Below are 18,399 nucleotides of genomic sequence, written 5' to 3' on the forward strand. Positions count from 1 at the left end.
ACAAGCAATGCATTTTTTAAAATAGTTTTGATCGACTTAGAATCTGTATACAGGCCGTAAACGTGTTAAAATATAAATAAGAAGGAGAAAATAGAACTATCAACGAAAGGAAAATTAACAATTGGAAAAGAAAAGTCATCATATTAATAACATATGTTGGTATATGGATACTACTATGAGAAATTATAAAATCAATATCTATTAAAGGAGATCGGCCACTGTTAATGTTTGATTCTGTAATGAGTTCATTGAAAGTTTTTGAAGATCTGGAATGTTTACAGACAACATAGCTAAATATCTGCTTATTTTGATGAAATATCTATCCAGTGTTGTTTTGATAAATTTGTATGAATCTTTACTATAAATTGGGATTCATAACATATTCATTGCGATGTGAGGGGCAACGTCAGTTCCCTTCGCCATAAAAATCGCTTATCAATATACTTCATTTCTAAAACTATCAAGTAATCAATTGATGAATTGACTCAATTATTTGCCTGTCCGATTTGTGTTTTATAATTAAACGGGAATTGTAAAGACTGCAACCGATATAATTACCCAAAATTTGTCTCAAGACCATTTCATTAACATTTGTCTTAAATAAGAATGCGTGGTTGTTCAGTAAAAAGGGTAGAAAACCCATGTACTGTCAACTGAGACAAACTGACCTTCCAAAGATTATAGCTTATCAAAGAATATTTCACACACAAGAAATTGTTAATACCGCTATTAACATTTTGTCATATATTTATAGTATTTAATAACGAGTTCAGGCCAGCACTACTTAGTCATGAATATCTGATTGAAATTTAGTTCGGAGGAATTGTATCAACTTACAGTAAAGAGGTTCTAAGTCCATATGCAAGATCTTCTGCATATGGCAACAAAATTGGAAAATTCACAAATTTAAAACTGAGGCCATCTTATGTCTTAAACATAAGTGTTCAAGAGGTCGTTTTATAGGTACATGTCCCAAATAAAACAGGCCAATGTGTATCTGTTGTGTCCTTTACTTCAAGCTCAGTGAGATAGGTGAAATCGATCTATCTTTTTTAAATTTTTCATTTAAAAACCATTGATTACTCGAGGACTGCCCGTGTAGAACAACTCGTTTAGCAAAGAATGATAATATTTCAATAAAAATTCGAGTATTAGTATTTTGATGATGTCAATTTCCGTCCACTATTTTTTAGAATAAGAGCGTTTTTGACAAAGTAAGATTTGCGTAAAGTTGAATTATTCGATATTTTATCTGTTATAAAGCTTTATACTAATAGTATATACTAATACAAAGAGTAGCCTAACATAATTAATAAATACTTCGGAATATATCATGTCAAAAACAACTATGGAATACAGAATAAGATGTACAATTCTAAGAAACAGGGTCACTGGAAATCACGACAGTTACTGATTTATATATAACACATTTGTGGGAGGTCTAATGCAACACAAATATAGGTTTAATTGTTGTTGAGTATATACTGAATCAATGTCTTTTTAAAGTTATAAAAGCTGTAGACCATGCCGATTGAAGTCGTCAGAAAAAATGCAAGCAGTACAATAGGTGAAGCACCTCATTGGGACGAAGATTCGCAGTCCTTATTTTTTGTTGACATCTGTGATAGTAATAGTAATAGTTATTGTATACACAGATGGAACACTGTCACTGGTGATGAACAAAAAATTGTTCTAGGTATTATTTATCTTATTACTTTAGTCCCTTTACTATTTACCTTACGTTACCAAATTTTATACTTAATATAAAAAAGAAGATGTGGTATGATTGCCAATGAGACAACTCTCCACAAGAGACCAAATGACACAGAAATTAACAACTATAGGTCACCGTACGGCCTTCAACAATGAGCAAAGCCCATACCGCACAGTCACCTATTAAAGGCCCCGAAATGACAGTGTAAAACAATTCAAACGAGAAAACTAACGTTGAACACAGTGTTCGTTGAATTTATGAACGGTTTCATTAAAAAAAATAGTAAATATAAAAATAAGAAGATGTGGTATGATTGCCAATGAGACAACTCTCCAAAAGAGACCAAATGACACAGAATTTAACTATAGGTCACCGTACGGCCTTCGACAATGTGTAAGACCCATATCGCAATTTTATATATTGGATATGATGTCCTAATTTCAAGATTTATAAGTCTGAGTTTGTCTTTTCTTTTTTTATTTTTTATTGGCTCGTCAACGTTTGTATCAGGTGTCGGACCTTCAAATATTTGACCTCCAGCATCACCATCACACAATTGTTGAAATGCACACCTGATGAAGTAAAATTTGTACCGTTAAAGACGTTATAAGGAAGTATTTTCTGTGAATATGTCGGAATCTTGTTTTTGATTTTTCTTTTACTAAACAAATTGAACAAATTAGTGCATCATTTTCCCACATGTGTTTGAAATCCATGATGCTCTCTGTTTCATTTCTCGCTTTTAATTTTACTTATTATATTTGAGATAACACCGTCGGATTCGTTGTTCCATGGGCGAAAGGAGGTGTTATAATTGGTCTTCGAAAGACCCTTACACGTTTGGATTGGAACACAGAGAATACTACAATATTACATGAAGTTGATGATGGACTTGACAACAGATTCAATGATGGCAAATGCGATCCGCGTGGTAGGATATGGGCAGGTTGGTAAAAAATTATGTAAACAAAATAGTATACTTTTATAACATGGCATATTATGCTGTTTTAAAACTTAGGTAACCTATTTAAGAATAAAGAAAAGTTTCAAAGATCTGATTCTTTTTCCGAGTTTTGCTATCCTCATGGTCTTTTCGGTTGAATTTGCTCTACAGCTTTAACCCCGAGCATCATGGAAGATGCATTACTTGTAGATATGAGCAACAGATGAAATAAAATTGGTATCGTTGAATATTATATCTATTATCATACATTTAGGAATAATCATTAAAACAGTTACCCGTTTGACCAAATAAAAAGACCGAAAGTAAACATGCTCATTGAAATTGATACCTAATAGTATATTGTTCCAAAAGCATGGCGTTTTGATATGTACATGAAAATCACTGCTATCGTACTTTCCTGCTCAATATCGAGTCAACCTGCTCAGTAGCTATGTATTTTTTTTATAATGGCTTTGAGACTTGACGATCGAGAACTTATCAACGTGAAGTGCGTGAGAATTTATCAGCGATGTGACAATAGGAAAACAGTACTTTTGAAGTTTCGTTTGGAAAAAACAATAAATGAAAAAAAGAAATGGTACGACAAACAGATTATCTAGTCTTTTGCGTATAGATATCGTAAAATATCAGCCGCTCGACATAATGTAAAGCTATTTTGTTCTATTAGGGTCACATTGTGGCTCTCGAGTGATATTTTTTATATCAATATTTTCCTAATGCCCAATACGTCATGACATCGCATAATTTGGGATTCGAATGTATACAAATTGTGTACAAATAAACCATTCCATAAGGCAACAAAATTTAACATTCATATCTTTTAATGGGGAATCATTATGGACAAATGACGCTAAATGTATAACAATAATATTGGTAAAATAAACAAATCACTCACACATTTCTTTCAATGGTAACAGATCTCAGTACCCTAGACTAGTGGGTTTCTGACCCGTTTCTGATGTTAACAATAACATAAACTATTTACCATTGAAATAACTGTAACAGATGGACATCAGCGTTTCAATAATATGTTCCATCCTTCTCCTTTGATATTTGTTATTTAATTATTGTAGACACAATGGATATTTCTGTTTTAGGTACAATGGGTAACGGGAAAGATTTGGCTCTAATACCAAAGGAAAAAGGATCACTGTATTCTCTAGACACACTAAAAAATTTTGCGAGAAATGATGTAAAATGCCTTTATTGCCGCAAAAAGAAGATTTGCATTGCAATGTTTGAAAAAAGATTTTGCACATAGTTTTGCATATAAATCCCGAAAACGGTATGTATCGTCATTGGACCTCCATTTTTACGCTGATTGACATTGGAGACTTTGAATGATATTGAGCCTGATATGGAACATGATGAGTAATAAATTGTTTATATGTTCTTATTCGTCGTGTAAAAACATTTAAATAATTCTATTTTACAATGTAGGTAGGCAAAGAACTGTAGTTTAATTTGAAAAAGGTCCATTCGGATCACCATTTCCAGACGGTATGACAATCGACACTGACGGTATGCTATGAATAGCATGTTTCTTTGGTGGAAGGGTGATTAGAATTGACCCTGAATCAGGTTTGCTATTTTCAGTGACTTATTTTAATATTAAAAGAATCAGTTCAGTACATAAACAGACTCATTTCGGAATATGGAAATCTAACTATAAGAAATGCCTAATTACATATAAAACAAAAGAGATAGAGGATACCAATGGGACGAAATAAGGTTTTGAACGGAACATTGAAATATGTTTTAAGTACAAATATAAATTTATTTTATTTATATATCTCGTAGGTCGATATCAACCACTGTAAATTTACCGAAATCCTCAAAAATATCCTTTGATACGCATAATTTTCGATTATGTTTAAATTAATTTATATTTGAATAATTCAATTAAGAATATTGATATCGAATCTTTATTTTATGCAATAATATGAAAATTTATCGTTTTATGTTGGCTTCATCATTGTAGTATTTCTAAAGATTGTTTCATGTATGTCTTCCATCTTACTCGTCACATTCTATTACTATTGACCATCATGAAATACCTGTTTCACAGATGATGACGAATATGTTCCAATTGTCGTTTCCACAATCCCGTCCTCTTTTCCTTGAATGTGATCTACCGAATTAGTCTTATTACCGGATTTGTTCTTACATTAGCAACACGACAGGTGCCACATGTGGAGCAGGATCTGCTTACCCTTCCGGAGCACATGAGATCCACCCCGATTTTTGGTGGGGTTCGTGTTGCTCAGTCTTTTAGTTTTCTATGTTGTGTTTTGTTTAATGTTGTTTGTCTTTTGGTCTTTTTCTTTTTTTGCCATGGCGTTGTCAGTTTATTTTTGACTTATGAGTTTGAATGTCCCTTTGGTATCTTTCGCCTCTCTTTTGCAATGATATTGTATGGTCCTTGCTAAATTCTGACTTAAGTTTAGGTTTGTTAGTGTAATTGGTTATTTTATAATTATTTTATTTGATCAATGGTACAAATGGGATCAGACACAAATTTTATCATTTTATGAAATCATCTTCTGTATACACAATGATAACAATATTACATTAAAATAAGCATGCACATACAAATAAATTCCCCACCGAGTATAGATATGCGATTGATTGAAAGAAGATAATTGCTGCCCTGTGGCAAATATCTCATTCATATTCAGGTCAAAATGAGTTGAGAATATATAGACATGATATTTGAATAGGAATACGTGTAGTAAATTTTGACTAAAAATGAATAAAAAATGATATGAAGGGTAAAAATGTCGATACCACAGACAAACTTCAATTCTTTACATTGAGGTTTCAACAAAGGTTATACTACCCCATCGAAAGATATTTCTAGCAGAAACTATCCGTTATATTTTATCTGCATCGGCAACGGCGAAAGCAGGTAAAGCTCGACTCCAATCTAAAAAGTAGATTTTTTATTCATCGATGCAAATGAAAAAAAAATGGTTGTTAATTTTCCTAATTTTCTTTTTGACGAATTGCAAATCTATATTAAATTAGGTGCACTAGTTCTGCTTCTGTCCGTTTTCCATCTAATTTAGAAGGTTTAATGCACCTTATTCCCATTTCTTGTTGAAAAGAAAGTTGTAACTTATCAGTTTAGGTTGCCTCTTCGATTAAGTTCATATGGGTCACAGGAACTAGGGGTCAAGACCATTTGTGTGTCCTCTTTTTTCCTAAATCTGTTATTATTTTTATTTTATTTTAATTTCCGAGTATTTTCGTGTTTTTCTGTGTTAGATTTACATAAATATACTAGAAACAACATTTGTTTACTATTTACTATCACTAGCTAGTTTACTATCCACAGTGGTCACTAATAATGTGAACTATTGTTTTGAGCAGAATGCAACGTACACAGATTTATCAAACGCCAATTAAGCATACAGTTTGTATATTTAGGAAAACAAATCAGTACAGTTGAAATGCCTGCACAACGAATTACATCTTGTTGTTTCGGTGGTACAAAGAATGACGAGCTATACGTTACATGTTGTGTTGAAGAAGATGTGGAAAAGTTTCCACTAACTGGATCTGTATTCAAAGTGATCGGGCTTTGAGTAAAGGGTTTTCCTTCCTATATATATGCACAGGGTATGAAACATATTCAGCTGTGAAAATTACATTTCAACCATTGTATGTAGACATTGTCTTTTAATGTTGTAGTTTGAAATATAAGCATAAAATAACTTGATTGCCCCAACAAGAAATAAGATAAATAAAAACTTTAAAATAAAAGCAAATCAATACAGTGTTGTCCATACTATAGTCTTTTGACCTATATTGGTTTACTTTTATAAATTTTTACTTGGATGGAGAGTTGTCTCATTGGCACTCATACCACATCTTCATATAACTATTGTTTAGTAATTAAGTTTCTTCACATCGCGGTAGTACAAAGAATGCAACAAATTGTAATAAAATAGCATTGTATCTTTGCCTTTGATTGAAACAGTTTAATTTGTATTCATACACAATACATACTAAAGATTACTCTCTACATACCGTTAATGTAAAATTCACTTGGTTGATATGTCAATTCATATATGGCCCTAAATATTGACATAAATATACATCAAAATGTCCATGCTTCGCTTTCAGAATGTGTAAGCGAACCTTGGACCCACAGGGTCTGTATTTTAATAAGATTGAAATATACCTTTCATAAGCACGAACATGTGTAATACAAGACGGACAATTGTAAGCCGTTGGAAAAGTAAATAAACATCTCGGGAAAGAACTGTTTAGCAGCAATGTTATTGTCCAACTTAAGAGATTAATGTAGATTGTTGCATGTCAAAGGTTATATATTACCAACATTTTCCCCCTCGATATACCCTTGTGGTTAAACGGACTTTAAGAAGTTGGGTTACATTAATCCCTTTTGTACTACTTCATTTGATATTGTAGTCTATATATTTTCAGTAAATGCATTACCGCGGAAACAGAAACTCAAAGCCAACTTTAATGACATTTGTATTCATGTAAGTAGTACTGACAGAGTCAATGTTTCAAACGTTTTCTCCAGACTCGCATAATCATTTTTGTTACTTTTACATAACTACTATTCAAGCAACATGATCAATGCCACTAGTGTAACAGGATCTGTTAACCCTTCCGGAGCATATGAGATCACTTTTTGGTGAGGTTCGTGTTGCTCTTTCATTAGTTTGCTGTGTATAGTGTGTTGAAGTCTATTGTTTATCTAAGAAAACACTGTCAAACATCCAAACATACTATCCACACTGATCTGTGTCCACACTTATTTATCTACAATATAAAATAATTGAAAACCTTAAGAAGTTTTTAGGGTACAATCAGAAATTAATTCGTACAACCGATTAAAACTGACTAATCAGATGACTTATGCTTGAGATTTGAAAAATTAAAAGGGCATTGATATTACTTTAAACACGTAATTAAACAAACCAGAATCCGACAGAACGTCATGTAAATAAGCGATTCACGCAGGTCTATGTCATTGTGATATATAATATAGATTTGGACTACTTTTCACAAAAGTTATTTTATAATTTTTACATTTGCAGGTTGCGTATGTACTTCAGTGGTTTATAACTTGGAAGAAAACTCATGGACAATACAAACAATACATTTAATTTTTATATTATTTTGTAGATGTAGTACATTTTATCATATCCATTCACTATATATTTATAAAGATATATTGTACCATGAGTGGACTTTTAATTTAATAAATGTGGATAGTGTCCACATGTGGACACAGATGATGCCTCCGCTTGCATATCATATAGTTCTAACTGAAGAACGGTAAAAGTGACGCTACCCTAATTTGAACTTGATCTGAGGTTTGTGGTAATAAGCATTGTGTGTAAGTCTCATAACATTTGGTTGAGGCTAACTTAAGTAGAGAACAGAAACTAAAAATTCAGCAAATTTTCTGTTTGTAAACACGCATAACTCTAGAACGGTTGTGTATAAGTTTAATAACATTTGGTTGAGACAAACTAAAGTTAGAGAACGGGAATGCAAAATTCAGCAATTTTTATGTTTATAAAGGGACATAACTCAAGAATGGTAAAAGTGTCGCCACCAAATTTCGTACTTAATCTGTATTATGTAGTAATATGCATTGTGTATAAGTTTCATAACATTTGGTTGAGGCAAACTAAAGTTAGAAAACGGATCTTAGTTTTGTGGTAATATTGTGTATAGGTTTTATAATGTTTGGTTGGAGCAAACTTAAGTTACAGAATGGAAACTAAATATTTTGCAATCTTGAGATTTATAAAGGGGCATAACTCAATAATAGTTAAAGTGACACTACCCAAATTCAACTTGATCTGTGTTTTATCAGTGGAAGTCAAAATTAAACATTGCATTGTATAAAACATTGATTGTAGTTGATTCAACTATAATCATGGACAAAGGAAGATAACTCCAATTTTAAAAATAACTTGATATTAAGAAGAAAATAAAATTTTTTCAATTTTTCCATTTATAAAGGGGCATAACTCTAGAACGGTTAAAGTGACACCACCAAAATTCAAACTTGATCTGTGTTTTGAGGTAATAAGCATTGTGTATAAGTTTCATAACATTTGGTTGAGGCAAACTAAAACTAGATTACAGAAACGAAAAATTCAGCAATTTTTCCATTTGTAAAGGGGCATAACTCTAGAACAGTATAAGTGACGCCACAAAAATTCAAACTTGATCTGTGTTTTGTGGTAATAAGCATTATGTATAAGTTTCATAACATTTGGTTGAGGCAAACTAAAGTAAGAGAACGGAAACTAAAAATTCAGCAATTTTTCCATTTGTAAAGGGGAATAACTCTAGAACTGTAAAAGTGACACCACCAAAATTCAAACTTGATCTGTGTTTTGTGATAATAAGCATTGTGTATAAGTTTCAAACCATTTAGTTGAGGCAAACTCATGTTAGAGAACGGAAACGATAAATTCGGCAATTTTTCTATTTGTAAAGGGGCATAACTCTAGAACGGTAAAAGTGACACCACCAAAATTCAAACTTGATCTGTGTTTTGTGGTAATAAGCATTGTGTATAAGTTTCAAACCATTTAGTTGAGGCAAACTCATGTTAGAGAACGGAAACGATAAATTCGGCAATTTTTCTATTTGTAAAGGGGCATAACTATAGAACGGTAAAAGTGACGCCACTAAAATTCAAACTTGATCTGTGTTTTGTAGTAATAAGCATTGTGTAAAAGTTTCATAACATTTGGTTGAGGCAAACTAAAGTTAGAGAACGGAAACCAATTTTGGGACGTACGTACGTACGTACAGACGGACAAGGGTAAAACTTAATGCCCCTCCGCTACAGCGGGGGCATGAAAATAACTGCACTATAAATATTATATGTTTCTGGGGAACATAACAATCTTCTTTCTTTTGGAGTAAAAACAGGTCAACTCTAATGTCAAAGATGATCAATCAAAAAACGTATTAGGTTAGTTGAGATTTGAAATGAATTATATGTAACTTTCCTGTTTTTACATGAAGATTGTATTTTAATCGGACTTTTAAAGAAAAAGAAAGTCTTCAATAGGTTAGAGACTAAATTCTAATGTTTTTGAAATGAAATGAGATTCAATTCACATTACCAATACAAATGCAAACACAAGACTACATATGTGGGATTTTTTTACAAATATTCCAGCTGCAAATTATGTTTCGTGGACCTGTTTCAGCCTAATTAAAGGACCAGTTCAGTCTCTAACAAGACTAGTAGATCTAGTATCACTGGTAACAAATATTGAAACTATTCTCCCCTATTACCAATGATCGGAACCAACTGCAACGCTTATTTGGATAAACTGTCACAGCTTATATAAAAGGTGATAGGATATACCGCTGGAATAGGTCACATTTTCCAGCTTGAAAATATGTGAATAAGTGGGGGAAACTATCAAAAATATATGATAAGATCAATAAAGTTCCAATAACTTGTATATGAAAAGCCCTGTCATTTTTTTAACAGCCGTAAGTAAACATTACATAAAGAATCTAAGCCTCAAATATATCACTTTTCCAACACCACACGAAACCCAACCAATATGGGAAAAGGTTACATTTTTACTCACGCAATATATGAAAAGGTATACATTTTTAAGATCTAATTTATATGAAACGGGTGGGGTGACAGAATCCTAGCGGCACCCCTATCTATTAAGTATTGAAGTGCCCCCCTCCCCCCCCCCCCCCCCCCGAGATACCAATAGCTGGGGGTCTGGGTGGGGTTTACAGAATAGAGAATAATGGACAAAAGTGCAGAATGAGGACAAACACATTATAGAATAGAGAAAAATAGGCCAAACAAATAAAGAATAGAGAATAATGGGGTGCTAGAATATAAAGAGTATATTGAGCAAAGCATATAAAGGATAGAGAAAAACGACATAAGAAATTAAAGATTACAGAAATTAAGGACTCCAAATCCAGACCCTCATAGCTATACATTTGTATATTTATTTTTAAAATACGAGGTCAAACTTTTTGAACAGACAATACTCGGATATACTTGAACTTCCTTGTTTGGTTTTGTTGCCAAGGAGCAACGATTTAACATGGCGCATGGAAACTATTCTGATATTGAATCAAAATGTGGGATCTGCTTGTCTCCGTATACAGAACCGCGACTTTTGGACTGTTTCCATACTTTTTGCACACCGTGTCTCGAAAAACTGGATGTTCTTGATAACTGTTTGACTTGTCCTTTATGTAGGACTCAAATTTCTATACCAGAAAAAGGGGTAAGTGGTTTAAAATCTTATCCATTCAAGGTTGAACTAACTCACAGTGACAATGAATTAACGGACATTTGCGAATTATGTTCGGAAGAAAATTTTGTGGTTGCTAAATGTCTAGATTGTAGGATAAACTTATGCTTGAACTGTCGTGACTACCACAAGAAACTTAAAACGTCACAGAATCACTCGCTTGAAAACTTGAAATTAGATCAATCGAACAAACATGATGAAGATTCAGTAAACGAATGCGAGGAACATAGAAAAGAGTTGACCATATTTTGCAAAGCCTGTAATATCTTGTTGTGTAGCGAGTGTTCAGAAAAGGCACATGGTTTGCACGATACCCAGAACCTGACGCTGTTGATTGAGACTAGGAAGAAAATTCTACTGGCTAGAACAGCAAGCTTGAAATCGAGAATATCGGTTCTTGGGAACACTGCAGAGTTAGTCAAACAAGAAGAAAATAACTATTACAAACACATTAACATAGTGAAAAAGGATATTATAGCACACACTTCAAGTATGAAAGATGTATTTTGTAATACCGTTGATGTACTGACAAACAAAAGTTTGGCTACAATCGACAAGATTAAAAAGAAAGATGTTAAAGTAATGGACACGTACTTGAATGAGATAGAAAGAGAACAATTGTCATTGGCTGGTCTCATCAAGACATCAGAGGATTTCATCACCAGGTCTCCAGATAAACAAATCATGGAGGATTTTTTTACAGTCGGTAGTCAACTCGACAAAGTCCTGAACAAAACTGTTAATCCTTTGACTTTGCATAAGTTGAAATACGACTGTGAGGAATTCACTGAAGCTACCGTAGAAAAATTGCTTGGAAAGGTTAATACTTATTCGGAGGTAAATGTTGTAACACCTAAATATACACCATTGCCTATTCCTGAACTGTTCACAAAGGTAGAAAATGTACATAGCTTTCAACTTTCACAAAATATCACAGATATTGTTGCCGCAAATAGCGATGATACGTGGATACTCTTGGGGGATTCAGTCAGTCTCTATAATCGCGATGGGATTGTGCGTTCTACTTGTGCATCACCAACTAAAAGCAGAAGAATGCTCAGAAAGTCTGCAGATGAATTATGGTTCTGGACTGGACAGTCGGCAGTGAAGAGAGTAAACACGAAATATCAAGAAGGGTTCAAAGTTCCATTTCAAAACGGATCGGTTGGTTGTTTCATTCAAAATGGGAATTTACTTGTGTATGATCAAGAGGAAAACGTATTCTGTGAAGTATCCGAACAACAAGGTGTTCAAAACAAAATAAAAATCACTGATCCAAAAAATAAACTGCAGAACACTCACAGTTTTACTAGTACAGATATAATAGCTGAAACTAAGAACTCAAATCTTATTATGTCATGGCGCAATGATACCATTGTAATTACTGATAAGCATGGAATAATTCTGAACACATTTACACGATCCAATGCAAGATTCCGAGGTTTAACTGTTGATAATTACGGACATATTTTAGTAGCGGACTGCAACAATGGTGTAATCGATATTTTTTCTGAAAATGGTGTTTTTCTGCGAAACTTGTTGATTAATAGATATGGTGGAAATATATATGAGACTAATCCTATCGCTATTGATAAATGTGGATTTTTGTGGGCGTTTGATAATAGACAAACTATGAAAATTTTTTCATACCATTAAAATGATTGTGTTTTGTTGTATCATATTATCATTGTTTTTGTAAATATTATACTAACTGTAAAAAATCAGAACAAACAGGATGAATAGGGCACAGTTTAACAAAAGACGATCAATGAATTCGATCTTAATTTGCACCTATAAAGCATTTTATCTTACCTCCAATAAACTTCTAGGAATATTATTGGTTAAACGCTAATACGTGGGCCTAGACCTAAAGAATGACTTGGAGAGACATTCAAAACAATGAATAACCAATGCATCAATTTTTTTCACAACTACTTTAGGGCAAAAGAGACAATACAATATATGGACTTAACCATTTGTTCAAGATCCAGAAGTTATTTTTCTATTTATCGGTGCATAATAAGCAAAGATCTTTTAATAACGACATATTAAAGTAAAAAGGAATAAATTTTACACGAAATCTTTTTGTTAAACCAATCATATTGTTAACAATATAAATTTTCATCTTACTGCTAGGAAATGCTATAATGTATTTTTCAACATCAAGTCATGAAGAAATCTCAAAATGATCAAAATAATACATATAACAAAATCCCCAAAACAAATCATGCAAGTGACTACATACATGTTTGGTAGATTTATATAGCTATAAATAATCGTTTGTGTAAGTAAGTCTGTCAAAAACAAGATTACATTTAATAAATGACTATATGAAATGAAAATGATGCAAAACTACTACAATAAGAATTTTTATGTTAAAAGTATTTTGTATCCCGTCCAAAGAAATATATTATCAATTGATTTTTTTCCCCAAAAATATAACCAAAATATTTGAAATACACAATTTTGAGTGTAGAGACAGCAATCATTGAAAATAAAATAAATTCAGTTTTTCTTTAATACAAATGTGTGTCAATAAGTAACTTCCTTAATATTTTAATAAATGTAATTTATAAAATGCTATTTAAGATAACTTTGCATCAACTAACCACTCAATTTTTAACTATAACCTTGAAAACATCTAATACTATATAATAGTACCGGTAGTAAAAACCACTTTATGTATACAGATATTAAAGATATACCAAAAGAATATTTTAAAATTCCACAATTAATAATTTTGTAGAGATATTGCCAGGAAATATACTTGGTTTATTCTATGAGAATAATTAACCTAGAGCAATGTACCGGTACTATTTATGGTCAGTCGAAAAACCTCTTTGAATGACTTTAAAACCAGGTTCAACCCACCATTTTTTTCTTAAAATGTCCTGTACCAAGTCAGGAAAATGGCCATTGCGATATTATAGTTCGTTTCTGTGTGTGTTGCATTTTAGTGTTGAGTTTTTGTTGTGTCGTTGTTCTACTCTTATATTTGATGTGTTTCCCTCAGTTTAAGTTTGTATTCTGGATTTGTTTTTTTCTCAATCGATATTTCGAATAGCGGTATACTACTGTTGCCTTTATTTTCAACCTTTTTTTTTCTCTTTAGTATGGTTCTTATAAAAAAAGACTTGAAAGACAATCACTAAAACAATACAACATTTTTCATTGACAAGTCAATATATGATTCAATCTGGCATGTCTTGTACTTAACATTAAGTACTGATTTCCACACTCAACAATTTTGTTGGACATGACCAGTTATGTTTATGACTTCTTCATACTAGGTTTCAGTTCATCAAAACAAGATCGTAGGAAAATGTGTGGTTTCTTATGAGGATCAAATCCTTCATGGCCCTGAAATTGAATGGCTAATTGTTAATGTGAGTAAATGGAAAACAATAATTGCAATGAAAGAATACTGATCTTAATGCAGTTCTCTTAGTTGTAGGAGTAATAGTTTTTGTACTTTTTTTTTTTTTTATCAAATCAACCAGATCAAAGTTATTCTAATCTAGAAAATTTTGTTTTGTTTTCATTTACAATCCAAAAGCTATTAATTTTAAACAAAATCTTCAAACCAAATTTTTAGCATATTTGACTGTAAACCATTGAAGTCAAATAACTAAAGACAACTCTGAATATATTTAAAAATTGTGATGATTGATGATGAAATAGACATAAGTGTCAGACATGTTATGATATTTTATGGGAATTTATAAAATCTTATAAACAGTATGACAATACTTTCAACTGAGGTCAAAGCTTCTGAGATCCTGCTATAGTTAGCAACAAAAACATGTCACCATAAACTTTCTAATGCATGCTGGGTAGAGATGAATAAACAACTTTATCACATGACTTAATTAACATTACAACATCATTTAGGGATGAACAAATATGTGAATTAAGTCTTTACAGAAGTGTTGTTCATCTAAAGGGTAACAACATTTCATATTCAAAATATGTTGCATCTGTTAATTTCCAAATCATAAAATTATGAAGTTTTAGCAAATCCCTACAGGCAAAGCTGAACTTTTACAACGCAGAAATGAACAATAAATACATGAACACACTATTTTTCCTACGAACCTTTGACCAATCATAACTGGTTGCGTAAGCAAAAACAGTTCCTTGTGAATTGAAGTTACATGCTGTAATTGGCTGATCAAATAGTGCTGATGTCTTCAGTTTAGTTCTGGCATCTTTGTCCCAGAAACTGAACTTACAATCAGAACCCACTGTTGTCAAGGTACCATGAACAGGGTGGAATGATATGTCATTCACCTAAACGAAATAAATGAAACTTTTTTAAATGTGTTATATATATCATGTTCATAGATTTTACCACCAAATGCAATGATACAATAATTTTCCATTAAAGGAAGTGATTGATTTTAAAGTTAAGAAAGTGATAGTTATAAAAATTTGAAATTTGAGAAGTAAGATATAGGTAGTATCATAATAGATCCAGAGATAGAATCTGTTTCTCCTATGGATTTTAGAAAATTTATTTGTAGTTTTGATGTTCTTTCAAACAATCAGAAACATTGTGTTCTTTCTCTGGACATAATCTGGTGGTCTAAAAAGAAACACAAAAAAAAAGTGATCCTTGTATCAAAAACCTAATCATAATAATAGCAGGGAATAAGCTTTACATGGCCGTTACCAATGCTACTGAAAATTTGACTGGGCCCCTAACTTTTTACAGAATATTTCCATATGGTCAATACAAATTTTTCACATTTTGTCAGTTGGGCCCAATGAGTGAAATTTTAAGACTTATTCCCTGAATAGGCATGTGTATCATAATCAGCCATAGTTATTTATGAGGCTTTTGATCAATTAATGCTTCAATGCTATATAAAGACTGAAAACAACAATTTTTATTGACAACATAATTTATCTTTTGGTCCCTTTTGGTCATATAGCTCCCAACATTTTTACATCATAATACATCCCTGAGTTTCAAATGTTTAGGTCTGAGTATTCTGGTTGATTGTAAATCCAGAAAAGTGCTTTGGACGCAACAAAATTTATAAAGTGTGTATTTTTATTTATCTCTGATGTACAAAGTCATAATTTAACCTACAGCATATATATCCTGCATGCATTTATGGCACCATTAGATCTGTGACATTTGAAGGTAAAGTTATCTTTAGGATTTGTTGGGTTGACGTAATGTATTGCTACTCCCTTCAATACTTCCTAATGCGAAACCTGTTGGTGAGTTGATCTTCTTGTCAAGGAATATACTGATGCATCTATGCTAAAACAGCAAGTATTAAAAGTTGTTCAGAATTCTGTAGGTGCTAACTGCATTAAGTGTTGAATAATTAAAATTCAGACTGAAAACTAGTGAATTACATATGTGTGTGTTTAATAAAATTTTCAAGTCATTAATGTCAAATAATTATTTTTTATGAACCAAATTTGTCCTGCTGAAAATTAAATTCTTTTAATATTTAAACTTATACAAAACATGGAGTACTTAGTGAATTTAAGGCAATTATGCTTCATTTGCTTCTGAGAATTTTTAAATAACAAAATAAGAGTTTCTTGTTAGCAACCTGAAATTTCAATAGTTTTTACAGCTAATATTTAATAAATGAATATTGTTACATGTGTTACATGACAACGTAAGACAACCTTTTTTCTGGAAAAATTGGCATGTGTTTTTGTCATTTGGGGAATTTGGTGTTGATGTCAGAGCTTCATAGCTTCTGTTAAAATTAATCCACATCTGTCTATAATTGAAAAAAAATTAATTATGTTGAACTTTAGATATCTTGGTTTTTGTGTGATGTTTGGTTGCTGTCTTATTCATTTAAGCATTACTCTCTTTAGAGTCACAGTAAAAAACAAATAAACCATAACATTAATGAATAAATAAAAATCTTTGCATTAAAATTTGTTACACTTCAGGTTTTCTTGCATGTAAAAGCACATGTCTTTGATTGAAGACTTAACTTTACTTACAATTTACATAAGATACCAGCGGTCAAGCTGTACTGACGCCGTGCATTTCAGTACAGTGACATTCATTGTATTTAGTATAGAACCTTTATTGGAATTACTATTTGTTTTATCTTTTTGGAATATTTACCGTTGAACTTTTATTGTAATTGTTGTGCAGTAAAGCTTAACTTAGGTTTGTTGACTCTAGCCAGTGAGTTACCCCCCGAATTCTTAATATAACAGGAACGACGAAAACCTCTGTTACATTGTTCTCAAATTAACACATATTATAAACATACATAATTATGATTGTTCAAGCTTTCAGACAAAAACATGTCTTAAAGATGCTGACTTTTTCTCTGTAAATAATGGAACGTTCTGTTTAATGTTGTGTTAAAATTGTGATACCAAGGTACTAAATTGTTAATGTTTTGTTTGTATACACCAGTCCAAGTAGGTTGACTTGATCACTGATCATCAGACAGCAAAATTTGCTTTATTGACTCATATTGATTGCTATAAAAACAATTGAAAAATATGTTTGTTTACAAGTGTGGACATAGACGTGTGTTGTCTGATTGGTGAATTTTAATCATGACTTGTGCATTGGTGGATTCTGGTGGGTGCCAGCAGATGTATATGCCACTCTAAAATGTATTGAATATAAATTTTAAAAAAGAAAAAAAAACAATATTTTCTGGTGCGCGAATGTGGGCATTGTTTTACATTAATGTAATAGACTAATAGAGATACATTTTGTAATTCGGGAAGTCATAAAACACTAAAGTCGAAGGAAAACTCTGAAGAGAAACACTTCAAAATTACCAATACTGATGAGGTTTTGATTTTCTATGCCTAGACTCCCAAGACCAAATTGAAATTTAAAGGATTTAGATAAAAATAAAATTTTCGAATCTTTGAAATATGGGTTTAATGCAATATGAAATTACCAATTCTTCAGAATATCCGTAACAATTAAAAATTGGTCAAAGTTTCAAATGGGTTGCAATATCCTTAATAATTCTTTAAACTACTTTTCCATAATAGCAGGTGCACAACTTCAACATATGGGCGATCTTCCTGTGAAGATCCGAAGTGATAAGACTATCTATGAGATATAGGGTTAGGCTTTTCTTATGATAATATGATAAATTTATGTTGGTTTTTTTAATTCGGAGAAAAATCACTAGTGTATTTAAACACGACTGTTTAAAAGATTATCGGTCGTGAATTTGATGTGGTAGTTTATTGGTGAGGATACTATAGTTTACTATCCACAGCGGTCACTGATTATAATCAGTTTTATAATTGATCTGTGACCGCTTCTGTGGATATTCCGTAATACAAGTGCGCTGTTGACCCACTAGGTATCTCCGTAGACCAAGATGGAAACTTGTTTGCAGTGGGACGTAATACTGAATACTGTAAACCAACTTATTTTCCCGGATACT

The 18,399-nt window shown here is 32.1% G+C and overlaps 2 protein-coding genes and 1 pseudogene across 3 annotated transcripts in view; 2 read left to right on the forward strand and 1 right to left on the reverse strand.

Moving 5' to 3' along the window:
• Window positions 1-1,524: 1,524 nt before the first annotated feature.
• LOC127725241 (regucalcin-like) lies at window positions 1,525-7,286 on the forward strand (annotated as a pseudogene).
• A 3,466-nt stretch (window positions 7,287-10,752) lies between these two features.
• On the forward strand, window positions 10,753-12,668 carry LOC127706155 (tripartite motif-containing protein 45-like). Its single transcript, XM_052210608.1, has one exon. The coding sequence runs from the start codon at window positions 10,775-10,777 to the stop codon at window positions 12,641-12,643; it is 1,869 nt and encodes a 622-aa protein (XP_052066568.1). The 5' UTR covers window positions 10,753-10,774; the 3' UTR covers window positions 12,644-12,668.
• A 1,420-nt stretch (window positions 12,669-14,088) lies between these two features.
• The window catches only part of LOC127706361 (mRNA export factor-like), a 36,841-nt gene continuing 32,530 nt past the window's right edge, over window positions 14,089-18,399 (reverse strand). Inside the window, exons 10-11 of one of the 2 annotated variants that reach the window (XM_052210951.1) lie at window positions 15,083-15,277; window positions 14,089-14,347 (exon numbers count right to left, since the gene is read on the reverse strand). In XM_052210951.1, the coding sequence (XP_052066911.1) occupies window positions 14,258-14,347; window positions 15,083-15,277 (285 nt within the window). In that variant the 3' untranslated portion in view covers window positions 14,089-14,257. The remainder of the gene's footprint in view (window positions 14,348-15,082; window positions 15,278-18,399) is intronic. The other variant, XM_052210945.1, reaches the window with a different exon arrangement.

Source organism: Mytilus californianus, unplaced genomic scaffold (genome assembly GCF_021869535.1).
Source record: "Mytilus californianus isolate M0D057914Y unplaced genomic scaffold, xbMytCali1.0.p SCAF_1, whole genome shotgun sequence".
Taxonomy (NCBI): Eukaryota; Metazoa; Mollusca; class Bivalvia; order Mytilida; family Mytilidae; genus Mytilus; species Mytilus californianus.